Source organism: Seriola aureovittata, chromosome 10, assembly GCF_021018895.1.
Source record: "Seriola aureovittata isolate HTS-2021-v1 ecotype China chromosome 10, ASM2101889v1, whole genome shotgun sequence".
Classification (NCBI taxonomy): Eukaryota; Metazoa; Chordata; class Actinopteri; order Carangiformes; family Carangidae; genus Seriola; species Seriola aureovittata.
The window spans coordinates 9,988,244-10,009,902 of NC_079373.1; the positions used below are offsets into that span (position 1 = coordinate 9,988,244).

The 21,659-nt window shown below is 40.9% G+C and overlaps 2 protein-coding genes across 3 annotated transcripts in view; one reads left to right on the top strand and one right to left on the bottom strand.

Moving 5' to 3' along the window:
- The window catches only part of LOC130176859 (1-phosphatidylinositol 4,5-bisphosphate phosphodiesterase zeta-1-like), a 17,530-nt gene extending 12,030 nt beyond the window's left edge, over positions 1 to 5,500 (top strand). Inside the window, 4 exon segments of the mRNA XM_056388245.1 lie at positions 160 to 332; positions 2,255 to 2,381; positions 4,975 to 5,124; positions 5,367 to 5,500. Of these exon segments, the coding sequence (XP_056244220.1) occupies positions 160 to 332; positions 2,255 to 2,381; positions 4,975 to 5,124; positions 5,367 to 5,449 (533 nt within the window). The 3' untranslated portion in view covers positions 5,450 to 5,500.
- Positions 5,501 to 7,061: 1,561 nt separating this feature from the next.
- pik3c2g (phosphatidylinositol-4-phosphate 3-kinase catalytic subunit type 2 gamma) lies at positions 7,062 to 21,534 on the bottom strand. Of its 2 annotated transcripts, XM_056388216.1 has the most exons (33): positions 21,473 to 21,534; positions 20,444 to 20,999; positions 20,246 to 20,325; positions 19,749 to 19,906; positions 18,662 to 18,776; positions 18,406 to 18,517; positions 17,920 to 17,990; positions 17,670 to 17,733; positions 17,437 to 17,562; positions 17,139 to 17,169; positions 15,989 to 16,172; positions 15,716 to 15,838; positions 15,252 to 15,380; positions 13,969 to 14,083; positions 13,752 to 13,885; positions 13,410 to 13,598; positions 12,975 to 13,068; positions 12,660 to 12,754; positions 12,208 to 12,388; positions 11,960 to 12,067; positions 11,776 to 11,868; positions 11,538 to 11,667; positions 11,298 to 11,434; positions 10,995 to 11,164; positions 10,685 to 10,841; positions 10,472 to 10,581; positions 10,177 to 10,345; positions 9,004 to 9,122; positions 8,798 to 8,894; positions 8,633 to 8,696; positions 8,350 to 8,429; positions 8,092 to 8,217; positions 7,062 to 7,214 (listed from the first exon to the last, which is right to left on the bottom strand). In XM_056388216.1, the coding sequence occupies exons 2-33, from the start codon at positions 20,909 to 20,911 to the stop codon at positions 7,062 to 7,064; spliced, it is 4,182 nt and encodes a 1,393-aa protein (XP_056244191.1). In that variant the 5' UTR covers positions 20,912 to 20,999; positions 21,473 to 21,534. The 2 variants fall into 2 exon arrangements, with proteins under 2 accessions (XP_056244191.1, XP_056244193.1); XM_056388218.1 differs by lacking the exons at positions 7,062 to 7,214; positions 8,092 to 8,217; positions 8,350 to 8,429; ... (1 more) ...; positions 8,798 to 8,894; positions 9,004 to 9,122 and having other exon boundaries at positions 10,243 to 10,345; positions 10,446 to 10,581.
- Between the last annotated feature and the right edge of the window lie 125 nt (positions 21,535 to 21,659).

Genomic DNA, 21,659 nt, shown 5'->3' on the forward strand with positions numbered 1-21,659 from the left:
GAAAATGGAAGATATGCAGAGAGATCATCTCATGCAGCTTGTTTTATTTTAACAAGCTTCAGGCATTCTCAATTTTGTTCCCATAAATCTTTTTTTGTTGCTGCTGTGTGGCTCCTGGTTTTCATTGTCCCAATGCTGTTGTCCCGTGGTGTTTTGCAGTGGCTCTCAATTTCCAGTCTCTGGGCTTGCCTATGGACCTTAATGGTGGCCGTTTCCAGGACAACGGGGGCTGTGGATACATCCTGAAGCCAGCGGTGCTCATGTCCAGTCAGAGCAGCTTTGATCCTGGATGTAGCCACCACAGGCTCAAACCCACACACCTGCTGCTCAAGGTAGCTACGGAGCACTGGACGCTGAATAATCCACTCAGGGTGGATTTATGGATTAAGGTGTAATGTTAGAGGACTGTCCGTGTGTGTGTGCTTTACGTGCATGTATGCATGTGTCTATGCCTCACAATCTAGGGCATTGTGTAGTGAAGCTCATTCTTACTCTTTGCCTCCAGACAAATGTTGCTGCGAACCAGCTATGATGTAAAACTCCCTGAGTGTGTCTGCGTTTAATTAGATTATCTCCCTCAGAAAGTAAAGGGAGAGGAGAGAGAGGGGGATCTAATGCAATTAGACCCAGGGTCCAATTAATAAATCATCCCTTTTCCATTATTTTAAGCATCTTGGGGCACAGTTATAGCAGAACTTGTTATGTACAGTATCTAAGTCACATGACAAAAAGGTGGATGAAGCTGTAGAGAGCACAATCACAAACAAACAGTCATGTTTATAGTGTGTGCATAAGGACTACAGTCAACACATTATAAGTCCAATTACAGAGATACAACAACTTGCTCATGTGCAGAACATAGTGGTGGGAGTCAGAGATATCTGGTGCTTTGTACAGCAAAGACAATATGAGGAATTGCATGGGATCACATGGGACTCACAGAGACTTACAGCAGAGGAGGGAGATGAGTACAAGAGCTAGGTGTCATCCAAGTTGGAAGTGAATCCCTCTCAAACAACTAAAAGCATGCTCTGAGTGCTGCAGCACAAGTGCTTCATATTGTTTTGTTCTTTTTCTGTGTCAAGGTGCAGAGTGGAGTGAGTATCCAGAGTAACAGGGACATTGTTTATGGAAAAAGATGTTAGATTTTTTTAAATGTCAGTTTTCAGTGCGATCATCACAAACATAATTCCATTTATCTCCATTGTATTGGGTGGTGAAGCTGAACAATCACAAGTTAGTGATTAAATATCCTTTTACTCATGTTTTTAAACAGACTGCAGCTCAGTCTATGTGGGTTCATATGTTTCAGCTGGAACCTGTCGTGGATCTTGGGCTATCAGCACAGGCACAATAGTCACTGTACTAAATGTACTTGTATCAGTTGCTTTAAAGTGCCTCAACTGTAAGTCGTTGATCTGCTGTACTTCTGATGAAGGAAATCTTGATCAGACAACACTTCATGAGGATGTATAGACTCTCACAAGTTAAAAGCACATCAGACATTGTCTTCTATTAGAATATGTACACACACTGTATATCTTCCCAGCACACTGCATGAAATATAAATGCGATGTGCTCTGTTTTTTGATGCCCTGGGAAAAACCCAAACTTTATTTATTCAAATCATCACTGGGTTATTTGATCACTTCAGGGAAAACCCTGCAATCTTGCCCCAGCTCTCAACTCAGTGGCAATCAGAGTCATGAGTAGCATTCAGTGTTGTTACTTAAGTAGGGTCGGTATTCAATTTTTAAAGATTAAATTATTCATCTGCTCGGGAAAACAATATTTTCCCTTGAGCTTTCATGAGTCTATTTAGCATAAAACTGTCAACTATAAACAATGGTCTGTTTTCAAATCTTCATGAAATGACAACTCCAAACAGCTATCTGTGCACTCAGAAGTATGGACCATTGTTGTTATGAAGAAGAATAATGCGAATAATGTTTTGTAGCATGACTTTAAGAGAGGAAAGGGACTATAATTCTGGGCCAGACACTGTAAAGCTCCATCAATGCCAAGCGGGGCATGTCATGATAAGTACAAGCAGGTTTGTCTTTGATCAAGGCCAGGGAAGGGAAGGCTCAGTGTGAGAGGACTGCAGATAAGCCTGCCTCTCTCCAGACTAGTGTAATTACAGCACTCTCCTCTCCTCTCCTCTCTTTTCCCTTCTCTTTTTAATTTACTGTTTATCCCTGGTTTCAATTGTATTCTCATAATCCCCCTGTGTGATTCTCCATATCACCTACAGGTGATCAGTGGGTCCAACCTACCTGTTCCCAGGAGTGGCAAAGCTCTGGACCCCTTTGTCAGAGTGGAGATTCATGGGATTGCATCTGACTCCCGCAGAAAAAGCACACATACTGTCAAAAACAATTGTAAGTACTGCAGTTCAAACTGTTCACTGGTCATGTTCGAGCATCTCAACACACAGCTTGACTGGCTCAGCTCTACTTTGTCAGACCTGTCTCTACTTTCATCAATCTAAGACATACTTTGTCAGATTTTTCTCAAGATCTGTGAGATTCAGCTGATAATATTCAATCTTGTATGAGTTTTGCAGGCTCCTGTTCTGTATTTGTTCTTTCTTTCTCACAATAAAAATGGTGCTGATGAGGCAACAGCCATCAGTACTGAAATAATAGACATACAAGGCTTAGAGTCTACAGCCATGCTAGCTGCTCTGTGGAGCTGTACTCAGACAAAGCAGTAACAAATATTTGGTCATACACTAAAGTATTGTACAAATTAAAATGACCTGATGATGGAGCTAGATGAAACGTCAAAGTTCATCCTAAGGGGGAAATAAATGAAATAAACAAAATTTCATACTTATCCATTCAAAAGTCGTTGAGACATTTCATTCATAACCGCAAACGTCAACCGTCAACCTTATAGGGGCATTAGAGGAAAAGTCATGAGATCATCCTTCAAACCCATGAACATCATGAAACTTCATGGCAATCCATCCATCCAGGACCAAAGTGGTGGACTGGCAGGATGAGATTGCCATCCACAATAAAGCCAAAGCTTGCAGACCTCTGGTTTTATTCATAGAAAGTACCAGCACACTGTGGGACAATGTAGACACTCAAGTGGAAACCACCTGAACTGGATTCTATGCAGTTTTCTATGACAGCAGTATTTTGTGGTGTCTGTAAGGTTTTCCATTACTTCCTTTTAAATGTATTTCCCAGTAAGCAGATGTTTGGCTTCTGTAGAGAAATGTGCTGATGAGTTTCTTCAAAATGTAGAAGTGTATTTCCTTTGAAGAGAAATCTGTCATGCACTATTGCTATGACTGGAAACATGGAGCAGTCACTGCATCCTGGATGAACGGCTACAGTGGTTTTAAGCATCAACTGGATCCTCATGCATACACACATTTTTCACGTTCAGAAGTAACATGGTACCATATCACATCAACATTCATAATGAGTAAGTGTTTATAATGATAACTATGAAAATGATTGTTTGGGTCTTACGTTTACAGCCTGTAACTATCATCAGACTTTCAAGTGTGGGAATTAATCCCTCAGCTGCCGAGGTTTTTGACAGACCTTTCATATTTTAGGTGGTGCTCAGCCCTGAACATGCAGCTTGTTTCCTTTGATTTGAACCTGCATTTTCAAAAATGGCTACACGAAAAAGAACTTAAGACCAAAACATAACATTAAGCGATACAGCGCCGTGTTGCTGCTGCTGAGATGAGACAAAGAGGGTGGGAGAGATAGTAAAGAGTCCTGGAGGGTGCAGAGTGCTTACGCATGAGCATAAATCATAAAATCATAAAATCATTTCACACTATGAAATGGATGAGGTCACTGGTGAATACAAATGAATGTAGATTTAAGAAAATGTAGACAGAACAGAGGAACTGAAGCATATTGCTTTGAATCAGAAATGGGTTGTGAATTGCAGCAGAGGTGACTCATTAGTTATCTACGTGTTCTCTCCTGAACACCGAGCCCAACACTTGTCACGTATCGTCATCATGACAGGGAGACTATTGTGCATCTGATAATTGCTTATTTTTCTATAGATGGAAAAGTCCATCTACGGGTCTGCCACTTTCAGACTCAACAATTATTAGATGGATTGCCAGGAAATTTTGTCAAAATTCGGGATGGATTGTAATAACTTCTGGTAGAGGCATAGAGGCAGCCCAGGCTGCTATGACCTGCACGTCATCCCGTCTCTCTCCCCAACTTTTCTGTCTCTCTCTCAAACTGTGGCTATCAAAATAAAGACAGTAAATGCATTAAAAAAATACTTTGAATTTCCTGACTTTTTCCTGTAGTGCCACCAACAGGTCTGAAAATTAATTCAAATTCTTGTAAAACTAATGACATTCCATTCAGCCTTAGCTGTACTTTTTGTTTAGTGGTAATTATGAAATATTAGCTTGCTAACAGGCATCATGGTTACACTTACTGAACATCAGCCATTGTCATTGTGAGCATGTTAGCAAGCTTACATTTTGAATATCACTTCTTAAAACAAGCTTTTTCAGAGAGGCTTTTCTTAAACTCGTGTCTACAGTTTTGGCTTTATAAAAATGTAACTTTGTGTATTGTTTTAAACTTTCGGTGGCCATTGTGGCCAGATGAGCAGAAACAAGCTACAAACACAACACTGTCATGGCAAACTCGTTTCTGGACACCTTTAGCTCTGTTTTTGGTCTCTACCAACTCCTGAGGGAAATATCTCACTCTTTAGTCACTAAATGATCCACTATGTTTACCAGCTAGATACCAACTAACCAAGTTTTTTTTACTAAAAACTGCCACCTGCTATGAGAGCGGTCAGACTCAGCCAGAACAGAGTCAAGTGATCATTTTCTGTGTGTTTGTCACTACAAATGATCCCTGTCATGTGATCCATTATTAATATAAAATATCTATTATAGACACTAAATCCATCAGTGCTTATTGATGGAAATGAACTGGTTAATTCTGCTTACCATTACAGCTTTGAGTCCTCATTGGGATGCTGACATGAACTTCAACATCAGCATCCCCGAGCTCTGCCTCATGCGCTTCTGTGTCCGAGATCAGACCGGCCTTCTCAGCAGCGAGTTTGTGGGCCAGTACACTCTGCCCTTCACCAGCCTGAAGAAAGGTGAGCCACAGAGGCAGCGGGTGGGGGGTTGGGAGTCAAATGGAGATAAATTACATGGAGGTGACATTGCGTGACCAATTATTGTATTTCCCTTCATTCACCATGTCAGCATTACTGAAGGTTGGCCTCTGCTCTGTGCTTCAGTTTTTATGGAAATGCTCCACTGTATCTATATGATGCTTATGTATTTAGCAGCTATACATACATTTCTTTTCATGCCCCCCTTCCTTCTCCACTTCCAGGCTACCGCTGGGTGCCTCTCCTGTCCCGAGACGGATGCAGCCTGGATCCAGCCTCCCTCTTTGTTTTTGTCTGGTATTCCTAAAAACAGCTCTCCCTATCAGACTCTCTCTCTCTCACTCTATCACTCTCACTCACACACACACACACACATACACACACACCTCACCAACAGATAGAGAAGCGTGGCTGATGCAGCAACAACAACAAAAATATATAAATAAATCAAAAGCACCATTTCCTCAGATATAAATACCAGTTTTATTGTTAGAAAATAAATGTGCCTTTCTCTACTGCCTGCACACTGTGCTGCAAAGGCAAACAGGAGAAGAATAACTCTCTGCTAGAATCACACAAGTAATGCAGGAATCCCTCGAGTGACATATTTGGCTCTTATAATAAAATGAATAATTGATGCATGTACAATTATTGTGGTAGAGTTGATCACACATAAGACAACCAAGCACAATATAGTGTTTTTGATTAATCATCTTTTCAAAAACAATTGATGTCATTCTTATGTTGGGGCTGAAATTGTTGTGCGATGCCAGGATACATTAATACTCCATGAACATTACTATGAAAGAGTAGCAGCCAGCATTTTCTTCCAAGCCTACCTCCCTGTGAGAGACCCAGCAGGGAATAATATAAATAGCATTCACAGAGGTATACATTATTGAACCAAATCCAGTGCAGGGGAGTCTATTTCTATCCTCGTTCATCACTAAATCCTATGAATGAGGCTGAGGGGAGTACGGGTCAGCGGGCCTGTCAGGAGGAGAACGGCATTAAGACCTGCCTTAGCCTTGAAAGAGAGAGAGAGTGTGTGTGTGTGTGCGTGTGTGTGTGTGTGTGTGTGTGTGTGTAGGTTCTTTTTCAGGGGTGTTTTTGTGGGCATCTGAGTGTCTGCCTTTGCGGGTTTTGTGCATGCATGTGTATAACTGTATTTGAATGCCACTGACGGATAAGACAAAGATGGGGTGGGGGGTGGGTGTTAACTCAGCCCCTCAGGCCAGAGAGGCAGTGTTGTCATCCTGCTCACACACTCTCCTAGCCCCTCTCCTCCCTTCCTCACCCTCCTGCCTCCCACCTCCAATTCCACTGGTCAAGGACACAGTTGACACAGCCCAAAGGGACAAACACATTCAGTCTGGGCAGGTAACAAGCAGGCAGCTCCTAACAGCACTGCATCACCTCCCCCTTACGCTGTCACATTGACAGTCTCGACCACACACATTTACAACAACAGTTTTCACTCACAGTGACAAAAACAAAGTTTAAGTAGAAATGAAAGTGCAAATATGATAATAAAAGTAATAGTTTCTCTCCTTTATCCATCACCGAAGGTACATCCATAAAATCAGACTTAGTTAGCAAATGTCATATGATTAACATTTAAAAATAAATGGAAGAGGTGAATGATGCTTCACACAGTAAACAGTCTCTTTCTCTGAGTATTTTTTACTCAGCTTTGTAACTTTATCCAAACACCCCATCCACTGCCAGTGTATTCAGCTCTGGACTGAGGTTAGGTTGCATCTGATAAATAGGTAAAAATGTCAGTGCAGAGTTCCTCCTCTCAGTGAGTTTGTCTCCCTTTAACAGTCTGAAAAAAAATCTCTGAATGGATTCTCTCCTCTCCCTCAGTGCAGCTGCACCCCCTGCTGGCAGCAAGCGTACAGTGCAGCGCTCTGATGTCAGATTGCACAGTTCCCCAGGGGAAACCATGTTTCCGTGTCAAGCAGCTTGTCATCCAGTTTAATGTTGGTTGCAGCCACAAAAGTCTTCTTGCTCTTCACTGTCACTTCCAGCACCATCCCATAGAGCAGTGAGACAGAATTATACTCCAGCTGTGAACAGGAGGCAGATATTTTAGTTGTCAAACAGCTCCGCATTCAGAACACGCAGTAAGTAATTTTAGAATATTTGTACTGTACTGTTTGGCTTTTATCTGAAATTTCAGGAACAGGAACAGGATGGGGTTTTTTGTTCTAGTCATTTGAATCTGTTAAGGCTTTACTTTGCAACACAGAAGTAAGACGCTGTTAAGTTCGTGGGAAGCTACTGGTCAGAGTCTGCTGGATTCAACACTCAAAGATCACATCAGACTCGCACAGTGAGGAGAGTGGCGCCGCAGGCAGAGCTCACAGTAAAAGTGAACATTAGAACTTTGAGTGACAGCACATTGTCTCAAGAGGGACTAGATATACAAAAAAATATAAAAAATTAAAATGATTAATATTTAAGTTTGTCAATACTGAATGAATATGAGCCTAGTAAGCATCTCTTCCACCACAGCCTAATTTTTTTACTACTCTCTGCACTAGGTTGCTGTACTATACTGGTTTTGTACAGTGGGGTAGGTTTCATCACTTTTCGTAAAGTTGACGCCGAAATAACAGGTTGTTTTGGCCTCGTGGGGACATTAGGAACAAACTGAACACAACACTGACATATTATCACCTAATATGGAAACTGTAGCCGATTTACACATCCAGCAGACAAGAAGCAACATTACCGTTCATTTGAGGTTGTGCATATGTTCACCCGATGAATTTAAGTCCAATATTTTCTCTCTTTTAGCTCTAATGTTGGTGTCCCATCAATTTCTGAGGCTCTTCAGCTGCTGAATACACCACTGTGTTCATCAGCTAGTTGCACAGCTAGTCTGTTCCCTTGTGTAAAACATATGTTCATATATTGAGGGTATCAGAGAAGGGGATTTACCAGTTCATTGAAAGTGGGGTTGTCATTATTGCGGACCACCTTTGTCTTCCTCTTGGAGCGCTGGTGAGGGTCCGGTCTCAGACGCGTGACCACGTAGGCGTCAGGGTTAGAGCCGTTTGCCTGCTTCTGTTGAAAAACAAAAGGCCAAAGGTGACAGCCTGCTCTTGAGTATTTCTGAGGAAGAACACATTTACTATGTTTGCTTTCATCTTGTATAATGATCCAAACAATGCAATGATAAGAGTGAAGCAAACTCACAACGTTCTTCAGGTGTTTTACCAAGACCGAGAGCTTAGAGTTAGCGTAAGAAATGTACAGCTGGATCTGAGGACGGGCTCCTGCAATAGATCAGTGCGTCAGTGCCAGTAAATCATTGCATAGCATATCTTATATATAAACGATCATCAGTTTCCCCCAGACATAGCACAGAATCAACCTTCACATTTAAAATATTGCCTTTAGCAGCAAAGTGTTCTTTTCATTTGAATCTTTTATAATCTTTTTTTATGCATCCACTTTTTATTTAAGAGCAGAAAATTACCTGTCGCCACACTTTCTTGGACTATGGTGGGGCCATCCAGGAACAAGCTGCAGACATATTCATTCTGCAGGAGCCCGAGTGAGATGGGATAGCCAGTTAGAGCCAAGCATAACAAAAGATCACAACAGAGAGAAATCAACCAGTGATGCAGAGTGAGGAACTTACTCCCTTGCATGGTCCCTCAAAAAGCTGTTTTAGGTATTTATTCAGCAGAGACATCTTCCTGGCTGGAGTGAATGACATCTTATACCAGCTAGGAAACCTTTAAGGTGAGATGCATCAAATTATGTTATAACCAAGAAGGAAATTCAAAATAAAATAAAAGAGCCATCGTATGTGAGCTGGATGTGCATGTTTTTTTCTTCACTCACTGAGGCAGCATGGATTCAATGAAGTATTTCTGCAGCTGCTTATGGATCAGCTCAAACTGCCCGAATGTCTTCTCACTGGTCAGATAACCATCGTGAATGGTTACTCTCAGAGCATAGATCTGCAAATCAAACAAAACGAATGCTTTCATGAGGATGCAGGGTGAATAAATGAGGACTGACTGTTGATAACCCAGGATCCATGTTGAAACTCCAAGGCAGGTGCTACATGTCGTCCATGTTCTTAAACAGCTGATTCCCACCTAACTCCATCAACGCTCTCTAGTAACTGGCCCACAGCTGATGGGAGGATTTGTAAAGTGTTTTATAGTGCATCTGTCTTAAATCTTGACTTGATAAAGTTTATTATAATTTTTATTGTTATTAACTCCGTTAAGAATGTTACAAGGGAATAAAACCCATGCAGGGTGATCCTATAATTTACAATTTGTTTATTAGACCTCTGCAAAATAAACTCAAGGGGTTTTGCCTCCATAACCACAAGCATTCAGATAATTACTCTTAACCAAGCAGCTTCTTTACGGGTTTATCTGTTTTATGTTTCCTTTGTTTAAGTATTTATCAGAGAATCCAAATTAAAAAAAAGAATGTGGGAAACTGAATTTGCGTGTTTATACTGTGCTAACAAAACAAGCACTACTAGCACGCAGAAGCAGAGAAAATTATGAGTTCCCACATGCTTATATTTAACTTTTGATCTATTGGGAAACCATTTATTTATACTACTGGGCAACTTGAGAAAATCTCGGTGCTTCTGCTTTGACTGAAAAGGCGCTTCATTCTACCTTCAAAGAGTTTAACCTGACATCAGGAAGCCTGTTCCGATCAAAGAGCAGTGAAATGCCAACAAACACCAGTAACAGTCCTCAGTCGACTCTGGAGGCTGAGGGAATAGAGACACATCCTGTGAGTGTGTGACAGCAAACACACACACAGTCAGCTGAGTGCCAGGGGTTACTCCTCTCAGACCAAATATGTGTGAACTTCCTGTCAGTTCCACATGTTTCATCAGCTCCCCTGGCTACGAGGATCCAACACAAAGCTCTGTGGTGCATCAGACAAAATCTCTCAGTGACATTTTGTTATAAAAATGAAAACTGAGGCCAGCGTCTTCTGTCTGAATTACCAAAGCACAAAGAATACATGCTGCCTCACCACATCTTTTCCCTTGACGGTGTATCCCTGGATAACAGCTTCTTGGATGTTGTTGCTGGGACTGGGGATGCCCTCCCTGGCTCTTGATTCTTGTTTCTTCCCTTGAGCCATGCTGTGTGTCAGGAAGTTAAACTTCACTGCAACACAGCCCATGCTCTCTTTGATCTTCCTACATCAGGGACAAACACATATAATAAGTGTCACATTAATACAACTGCAGAACTAAAACAGGAGAAGAAATGATTTGGCTCGAACGACAGACTGCGTACATTTTCTGTGTTGTGCATTAAATTACTTTGTAAAGTAGGATGTGGCCTCCAGGTCAGTGTCATGAGGTCTGAGGTTGTTCTGGACATACTGCAGGTCGTTAGAGTCCTTCAGTTCTGGCATACCTGCGTTCAGCATCTGGAAACCACACGAATGAAAAGATGTTCTATATCACATTATCTACTCTCAGATATAGCTGTAACCTTATTACTGAGGAGATGTTATTCAGTAAAGGTCTTACCAGCTCCAATAAGCTGAGTATCAGTGCAGAGCGCCGTCTGATTATGTTGTAAGCTTCACAGCAGAGCTCCACAAAGCGATGCAACCACTGAGGCTTCTGCCCCCCACCTGTGATGAAGTGCTGCATCTCAGATGTAAAGATGAATGGTGACCGGTCCCTAGCATTGCAAAAAAGAAAAAAAAGTGGTGGATAGTTCTTGTTAATACACAACATTGTTTTTGACTTGACATTTTTATGCATCTCTCTGCTACTCAAACACAAACACCACTCTTCACTTTCAAAATGCTGCTTGCCTTTTTTATTGACTTGCCTTTTAAAGTTTCCAAACTTCTGTGCATTGCCCATAATTTTGCCAAAGTCAATGTGGAACATGTGTCCACTGTGTTTCAACATGATGTTGTCGTTGTGGCGGTCACAGATCCCCAGGATGAACGTGGCAACGCACCACCCTGCGCACGAGTGGATGAAGTTCATCACAGCCTGCACATACACAGTGGGGGAAGGTTACACAATGTAACATAAACATGTCACAGCAAACTGAATATTCAAGAGTACAGTCAAGCATCTACAATAGTAAAGTAGAAGATATCAAAGATTTTGTAGTGGTCTTAACCTTCTCATAATCCTCCTTAGTTTTATTCCACATATGGAACCATTTCTCCAGTGTGTCCTCACGAAGGGTCCCACCCAGACCCCACTCCTGCTGAATCTTCCCCAGGGTCACTGCCTCTGGAACCACTTCCACCAGACCTGACAACCACATAGAATATAAGCATAAGCAGTGAAAAAGATAGAGATACAAGACAAGGGAACTACTAATGTACATTCAAAAACACAAGTAAATCAAACAGACCCTGAGCTTTGCCTGTAGAAAGACACCTATAGGTGACCATTCGGAGGTCCAGCCCCTCCTGCAGCCACACCCTGTCCATCACACGGACTATCTGAAGTACCAGCATGTCCTGACGCAGGTTATCTCCTGTCTGAACAACACATGTTCTTTGACTCAGCAAAAGAGAGTGACATGAATTCTTTATTTTCCCTTGAAGGGAACTGGGAGAAAGACAACGTTGATCAATAAAGTACCACACCTTGCAGATGACACTGACGTTCTTAGACAGAGGGTCAGTACTGATGAACGTGATCCCCAGAGGAGCAGCATTAGAGTTGTAGAACTTACAAGCCTATAAGTAACATATGAAAGGAGTAAGCACTGTGTGTATATTAAATAAGAGTAATGATATATAGGTGTAATGTGTTGTGTGACGTTCTTACATCCAAGGCAACTGCCTTAACACGGACTGCAGGATCCAGTGGCAGACAGCAGCTGATCCCATCTTTGAAGAAGTCATCGATCTTCTGCTTTTCTTTGTTCAACACATTCTGCAGAGAAATTCATTCAATGAAAAAATGGAAAAAATAAAATGTATAACTTGCACATTTATAGTCATTAACAGTAGAGGATTAGGAGTCAGTACGTGAGTGCATACATGAATGGGTAGATGAGAGATCTATTTACAAACCTTACGTCGAGCCTTGTCGGCGGTACGGACATTCTCAGCCACCTGTACAAGCACGGACACCAGTCGGGTTTCATGCTCAAGCTCCTGCCTCAGTGTCTGGCCACAACAGTGCCGCAGAACAGCCTTTATCTTACTGTACCAACTCTGGTAATAGGGGTCGCTGTGGGCATCCTCCAGCAGCCTGCCAGCATAGAAAACAATAATACATGATGATGATAATAAATTAACTTTACTGTACACAGTGCATGAAAACACAGAAACTAACACAAAAGCAAAGATATCAGTGTATTTTGCATAAAGTAGTATTACTTTATATTCATTTCTTTTTCAACATTACTGGTGATGAATGAGATTTTACTTTCATGCAAACTGTCATTATGTTGATTCAGTGAACGAAACTACAACAGTGCTCCAAATCTACATCCCTTCAGTTTGATGACTCTGCTGCTCACCAGAAGAGTTGCTGGGCCAATCGTATGTTCCTCATTGATCTCTCCAACAGCAGCATCACCAGAGGTCCATCCAGCTCCCACTCACTCTTCAGAGCCTGCAGGACAAGATGATTGATCATACACGTCACACATGACATCAAACTACTGAGGAATCTACGAAGTGTTCCCCCTTTACTACTAATACTGTTTCTTCCTGTGCTGAAATATTAACTTGTAAAGCTACTGATACCTGAAGGATAACATGGAGGTGAGTATGAATTGTATTTTGTCCACTCAGAGTGAGTAATAGTTAGTGGTGGATGTTAGTGTGCTCACCTGGACCAGCTGTGGCAGATACACCTCCAGGTCTTCATCTGGGATCTGTTTAAAGAATTGAACTGCAGCACGCCGCACAGTCTGATCATGAAAACTGAAAAAGACATATTAAAGTTACCAAACAAGACTGATGGAAACCTGAATCATTGTTGCGATCATGGCCGTAACTTTAGGTTACTGGTCTGCTTGTCGTATTAAGATTACTGTTCCTACAAAACCAAATTATATTTCTATTCATAAATTAATGTATTTCTAGTTACACACACAGTTTTCTTATGCTTTTTTTCCTTTGACTGCTTTCAGCTTTTTGACCAACAGTTTCACAACCAAATAAACATTTTCCCTTGTACTGTATATTATCTATTTGTGTCAGTCTCTGTGGCTTTGCATAATGACTGTGTATATTTCTTTTGCACGTGAACCTTTGTAACCTGCCTGTCACTGAGCAGGAAGAGGGCCTCCTCAGGCAGATACATGAGCCAGTTCTCTACGACTGTATAGATTTCTGTCAAGTATTCAGGTTTCCACAGTTGGACTCCACCCAGCATCAGGTGGAGGAAAGTACATCCTTTGTCACCACAGTGACGCTTCTCCCAGAGGAAAGTCTTCTCATTTTCTGTTAGACTGAGAAAAGAGAGATTAAGGTGTTTGACAGAGAAAGCAGTTCTCAACATAGAAGTGAAAACATTATGTATGTCCAAATATATGAAATTGAGTGCTGCACATATACCTGTATGTTAATTCATAATGTAATGCGTGTTGTTTTCTTCTACTCACAAGCAGATGCAGTGCTTCTTAGAGACGTCCAGCATTTTCTTTTGCAATTCCTCACAAGCCTGAGAGAATACGACTGAACCGGTGAGTGCGATCGGCCTCTGGTACGTCCACTTACACTCATTTTGAAACTCAAGCTGGAGAAAAATGGAAGGATGAAAGATTGTGGTGTTGTTTGTGTTTTGGTCAACAGAGGGCACAGTTGTTCAGTATTACTGACCTGCATTATGACTCCAATGGGTTGTGTGTGGCTGTCAAACAGGGCAGGGGAGGGAGGAGCAGGCGACACCGCCAGTGTGGACAGACTGAGCAGGACAGTCCCTGCTACAAGAGTGCTAGACACAGAGTACAAATACTTTATGTCACTAATTACTATGTATACTGGTCTGCATTAGAGCTCAGGATATTATCAAAAAACAGGGAGTTTCTCACTTGCTCAAGCATAGTATAATAGAAAACACATTCTAGCTAATAACAATAACCTTTGTTAGTATAGCGATTAGTAGAATTTTAATTGGTTGGGTAGTAGTAGAATTAATGGGATGTAACTCATGAAAAATTAAACCAGCTCATTATTTAGAGTGAGCAAGATAAAGAAAATAACATAAGCAACAATAAAACTGATCTGAAAGCTGTTACTGACTCAGCAGGATAACACACTGACAATAACACACAGAATATATGGTTTTCTTCATTTGGCTCCAGAAAAAAATCCTTAATGCTGCATCCTAAATAGTCCGTAGATGTCTGACTGTTGACTGCGGCAACAAAAGAGCACTGCAGTCAAAAAACTGATCATTATTCCAAACATGTAAAGCACAGAAGCGACAGAAATTTGGTGCATCCCTGTTTTGTTTTTTAAGTCTAGTTAGTTAAAGGGTAACTTTGCCAATTTTGGAATACTACTCTGTCTGTGAAAACATTTGCAAGATGTTGTCTGTGAGTTTGGAGGAGGATGATGTCATCAGAGGTCATTTTGTTTTGGGCACAGAAGCTACAGTTTCATGACAGAAAGCTTACATGTGTGTTACAAACTATGGTTATGGAGTTAGTTAAAAATGTGGCCATTTCCCAAGCAGGGAGGGTCCAGTGAAAAGATCCTATTAGATGCATCATGGAAAATGTAGGATAGATCAATGTTGGAGCTTAAAGGATAAGTACATTTTTTGTATGTCTTAAAACAATAGTCAGGTGCCCAGCTGAACACTGAAACAGCTTTTGCTTGCTATAATCAGTCCTCCTGCTCACTCTGGCCACTGACAGATCCCCTCCTAGTGTACTTTAAATGTAAGTGATTCAAAGCCCTTTGATACGTGCAAAAATATTTTCCAAAGTTTATCTGAAGAGGCTTCAATCGTCCTTATTAGATAAATCAAATATCTTCCAGAGTCATAGTCTGCTGGTTTGACCCATCTCTTAGTTGTTAATCCCCCAACTTTATAGAAGTGCAACACTAGTTTGAGTAATCTACTCTCCTCAACCCAACTGTTGTAGGCAACATACCTGTTGCTGTAAAGAGGTAGTACGGCCCAGCCTAAAAGCTCTGGGCTCTTTCCTTTCTTAGAGCCTTTGAGGTGAAATGTCAACATGCTCTCATATGGCAGCTCTTTCACTGGAACCGGGAAGACCATCCTAAAATCAAAATACATACACACACATACATGCTTACTGTTTCTGGCACTACTATCCATTCTAGTAATCTCAAAACTTTTTCCTTCCTTTGCTAAACTCTTTTATAATTTTCTAGTACAAATACAAATCTGTAAATGAAGTTATATAGATTATTTCTCATGTACACATGTATGAGGGCACAACAGACCTGGTCAGTTAAAAAGGCAAGGACAGTAAGCAAAGCCAATACAGCTGTTATCAGTCCCAATATAATACTTACACAAACAAGGAAAGGGGAAGTTGAATGTGATAAAATAAAATGTAAACCATGAGACTGTAAAAGAAGTAACCCTTACATGCGGTTACACTGGATCTTGTTTCCATATGACAGGGCAGTGCTGATATTTTCAGAAATACCCGTGTCGCAGAGCCTCGCTCCTTCGTACGTCAACTCACAGGAAACAGAGAAGTACTCATAACTAAAACCGAAAGCAAAACAAACATAGTGCTCATATCAGAGATGTGGTTAACCTTTGTGTCCATATATCACGTATTTGTGTATCTGTATGTGTACATACACACGTAAAAATGTGTGTGTGTTTGTATGTGACCAGAAAATGCACACATACACGGTCAGCCAGCTGAGTTGCAGATTGTAGAGGGCAGCAACGTTGAATTGGCAGATTTCGGTGTTGTCCTCAACGTCATGTGTTTGCGGGTTGCAGGTTACCTCCTGACCTCTGAAGTCTGACTGGAAGTTGTCAAAAAAGATCTGCAGCACTTTGAGCAGCGCCCCATGGAGCATGATTATCGCTAGAGTACAGCACAGAGAATAAACATCAAATCAAAGAAAATATACCAAGTGGGTAATTTTACTTTACATTTTACCTTTAGTCTCCCTATTAAACATTTATGAAGCAGTCTACAAATATTTAATAAATGGGTCATAACACACTTTAATGTTATTATAAGCAAATAAGGACATTTTCAAATGTTTATTAATGCACAGTGATTGTCAACAATTACAACTCATCATATGAAGACATTTTGTATTATTAGAATTGCGTTTTACTATATTGTCATTCATTATTGTTTATAGAACAGCATACATGCACAGTAGGATTTATAGGTTTTGACAAATAAATTAATAAACACTTATATCTGCTTACAACTCAACATGTGCATGTTACAAAACTATCCATTAAATATTTATATACTGCTTATAAATAGGACTCATCGCTGTTCACTCATTCACTCATAGCAGTACTCTATACTATAGTACACTCTAGTGGGCACGTAACTGAGAAGTCAGCCACTTACGAATCATCATTATTTTGCATCATCGACAGGTGTATTGTACCACAGCAGTTAATTTTTGCATCTAGAGAATGAACCGCATTGCATTGTGGATAGTGTACATGCTGTGTGAGACGTTCTGAGGGCACTGTATGGGGCATATTTAACTCAGAATTCAGACACTCAAATAAAATGACAGACAGTAAATATTGGGCGCTACATAGTAAATAGGGAGTTAAAAATTTAGTTTAAATTGCTGTGCCTATGGTCTGGCAACACTTCATTGCCTGCTGTTTCTTGTTGACTTGGTAATGTCCCTGGTTTGATTCCAGCCCAGGACCTTTACTGTATAGCATACCCCCCCTAACCTCCCACTTCTGTATCTGTACTGTGACCATCAAATTAAAACACACACACACAACCACACACACACACACACACACACCAATGCCACACCAATGTAGTTGAGTAATACTTACTCACCACTTTCACACTCAAATATCTCCTCATGACTCTGTAAAGAAGATAAGCAAATAGAGCTGATCAGTTGATCACTGGAATGAGGCGGTATTGTCTTCTTCCTCACTACATTATTGTTGGTTCACTCCCAATACCTCGACAAAGGCGTGGTAATGTTCTTTTACAGAAAGAAAAAAGCGGCTAAAATCAGAGTTCAAAAATGACACACACTAAAAAGGCAAAGGGCTCAAAACAGATACGAGTGCTGTGCATGATTACACTTAATGTAAGAAAAGTGTCACAAATGTGAGTAATATCCTACCAAAGGCATGGGGTTGAGTCTGTTGAGGCGACTGATGGCGTCCTCCAACTCCTGGCATGAGAACCCACACAGTAGACTGCTGACGGTGCGAACATGATCCACAAGCACTTTAACGTTCATCCCAGACTACAGATATGATGAGATCAGATCCAAGAATCAAAATCAAATACTGATGGACGTGTGCGTGAGAGAAATACACGTACATGTCCCCTAGTTAACTTGTCTTTACTCACCTTACTTTTCATAACCTCTGTCACCTCTCTGTTCAAACTGCTGAGTACACCCTGCAGGCTCAACCTGAGAGAGGAGGGCAGGTTAAACACACACAAATGACAAAGTGGTAGGGAGCCATAAAGTCAAGCTACCTTTCCAAATGTTTTCTACAAACAGACATCAGTTGATGCATGACCCACTGAACAGTTGTTGTCACCAAAACACATTTTACAAAGCCAATGTGAAGTGCAGGATTACTTGTCATCTTACTTGCAGGTGTCGAAGACACAGGCAGGACGCAGGAACTTGTACACTAGGCACGGGGTCCTGTCGTCCGCTCCCTTAGACAAGAAACAATAGTTTAAATACTGATTGCTTTGTAGGATTGTGCCATTATTTTGTGTAGTGTTTTTGAATAATACAGAATCTTATAATTGAAAATACATAAAGCATGTACAATCATGAAATGGCAGTGACATTTGTATTTAGGTTTTTATGTCTATAAATTTTAGGACACATTAGGTTCACTTATTTTGTTTCATTTTTGCTGCTAAATGCCGCCAGTCATGACGTTATGTGTAAACAGAGCAAAGTCAAGATAACAGGGTGGAGGTTTTTACAGCTGCAATAGCCCTGATAGCCATGGGCCAGACACATGAGTTTGTGAAGGCAGCATTTGAAGACTAAAGATAAGCCCGTCTTGGTAAATGATCTATACTGTAGGTGGGAACAGAGAAGGAGTTTGAACCGACTTACATCCCTGGCCAGACGATGTTTGAGGTTGTCAACGTGGAGCAGTCGGAGGGGGACGACTACTTGAAACTTGTTGTAGATCTGAATAGTCTCATGCATACCCAGCAGTTCATCACTGAAGAGAGATAGGGGAAAGTACATACAGTCCACCAGATTAATCAATCAATGTGGAAATACACCATATTTGAATAGAGCATCACAGACCAGGACATCAAAGGTTATAGATAATTCAACATTGATTTCTGGATAAGTGACTTACTTTCGGAGGTATTCTTCAGAGTCGCAAAGTTTTAGAAGATAATGGCCACTTGTTCTGGGAGGGAGATCCAGCAGCTGGAAGATTTGATCAATCAGACTCTTCACTGTCCTGTTCACTGGATAAAAATTGAGAGTTCAGAGTCCACACACTTCTGCCAATATCTGCAGGGACTTAAGACAGACACTGTAGTGTTTGTCAAACATGGATCATAAGGTGTGGTATAAAGAACAACTCACAGTCTACAAGGGAACTTCGGAATGAAATTATTATTACTTCCGCCAAGGAAGTTATGTTTTCACTCATGTATGTTAGTTTGTTTGGTTGACAGGGGGATTACAGAAAAAGTACTCAACCAATTTGAACCAAACCTGGCGGGTGGAGGGATGGGGAACAGGCCAGGGAAGAACACATTCAATTTTGGGGCAGATACAGATAAAGGGGTGGATCCAGGATCTTTTTTTCTTAAAAAAAAAAAAACCCAAAACTTTCCTATATATTGTGAAATATGGCATTTTTCTAGATTTTGTCAATTTCTCAAGAAATAATGTAAAAAAAAAAATCTGACATATTTGAGATATATGACTTATCTCAGGCATGTAGGATTGTTTGGCCACCGATGAGTTGTGTGCTCTACTGAGTGTCATAGTGTTTTTTCTTAATTTATACATTTTGATTTTCACAGACAATAAGTGACAAACCATGACATGACATTGAATTCAACACATACAGGATTTAGAATGTGTATAATGTCCACATCGTTCTTCCTGAATCAAATGATCTACACTTTATTCTCCATTACCACAGCTCTTTCTTACTAATTATGTCTTTATCTGTGCCCACATATTACTTTGACCTGTACAATTATGTTGTACGTCGCTAAGTCAATATATTATCTAAACCAGTTACTATAACAGTCCTTTCTCAGTATTTTCCAGTTCATTAAGAAGGAACTGTATGTAATAAGATACTGTGTTTGCTTTCGCTTCACATTCTCATCTCTTCATTCTCTCTGGGGATAGATGGACTGCCATTATTGTAAGTACCTCTGCATAACTGATGGTAGAGGGCTAGTAAATAAGTATCTTACCGGGGGTGGGGAAGGGGACCTGCTGATTCTCCCACTCAGTGGCCACACTGACAGTCACCTCCAACTGCTGCAGCAGCGCAGGGTGGATTTGTAACAATCGACCCCATACCACACCTGAGTTATGAACGCTGTCTGTGTGTTTGTGCTGCGACATCAGCCTGCCAGAGATGGTGAAGACAAACAGGTTGCAAATGTGAGAGTAAAAGTATGACGATATACTATATATGTTCTACACTTTCCCCTTTCAAACAACTAACACTGCAGAGGATCCAGTGTCAGAAAGTTACAACGATGACAAAATGAATACTATGATATAGAGTATACAACATTATAGATATCATTTTATTTTGAGAGGTTAGCCGTCATATGGGTTGATATTTTAAACAAAACTTTTTAAACTCATACAGCATTTTATATCTAATTTACATGTCAAAAAGATATTGGTGTAATGTTGGATGCTTAATATTTAGGAACACATTTCGGCATCATTCTCTTACCTGGAAGTTGCGTCACAAAAAGAAGCGAGCCTCTTGGTGCTGCCTTGTGGAGTGTCTATTAGATTCACGGTCCATGGCTCCTGATGTCAATAAAAGAAAAACAGACAAACTATACTTAGGCCTTTTTTCTGATCTTACCACTTTTAATTTGGGTCACTTTATTCAGCTATAAAAGAGGTTTCTGTCTCACATACTCACATGATTGTCTATTTCTGTCCTGGAACGGTTCAGTTTGTGAGCAGGCTCAGTGAGGCCAGAGGAAAACTGCTTTTTGCTGTTGTGGAGGGGTACTCGTGTTCTGGGGGGAACAGGGGGGGCTTCACGGCCCGATTTACCTGGCAAACATGCACTTGGAAGTCTGGTTCTGGGTGGAGGGGGAGGGGCACGGAGTGGAAGAGGCCTATTTGTGCCTGCGTGGTCAGTATTCCCTGTACCTCCTTTGCCTTGAGTCCAGAGATGGCCTTGGGGTTGTGGTTGTGGTTCAGTTGGGGATAGGAGCCCAGACAAGGTGCACTCATACAAATGTGTTTCATCATTTTCAGGAAAGACCTCAATATACTCGTAAATGTGTGTTCCATGTAGATCCTCTCTCAGAGGCATGGGGAAGTCAGTGTCACTTGCATCTTGTCTCTGGATTGTTCCATTTCGCCTTTCAGGAGGATCCATCACATTGTAGGGCAAAAGTCATACAAGTCCTCCTGGATGGTGTCAGTATGTCCTCACTTCATAGTATCGCAGAATGAAGAACTGTGTTCTATTATGACGCAAAGAGAATCATAATAAAATCAGAATTGCAAATTAATTACATTAGTGTATGAGACTTCAGTGCAGGCAGGAAAAGTAAGCTGTTTTACTACTGAACCTGAGGGTTTATGCTGGTCTAATGATTAACAACCTTTCAAATCTTAACAGGAAATCTACCAGAGCGCGCCACTAAGACAAAGGCAATACTTTGTTACACTTGTGTAAAGTGAAACATAACAGCACTCTTTTTCAAAACCAACACTATCATTACATTATGCCTTGAAGCTTTATGTCCTTATCCCAAGATAACTGAAATTAAAATTGTGTTCAGTCAAAACTAAAATCCAGACTGGTAAAATATGAAATAAAATAAACTTTGCAGATTACTGAAGCTCTCACCTTTACTAAAAGCAGCCTGTATGTTCACAGTTCACATTTTAAGATTAGCTACACATACATAGATTAATCTATTAGTTGACTTACCATCAGAGATGGGTTAACTGGTTTTCTACTCTGTGTCAACAAGGTGAAGACTCGATTCTGAGACCATGCTCAGCAAGTTAGACTGGTACATGATTTGGAGAGGCTCCCATCTGTCTTTCCTCGCCCCTCCCACTCCTCCCCCTCTGCAGCCCACAACAACCCTCCCTCTGCTGGAGGAGACAGAGTA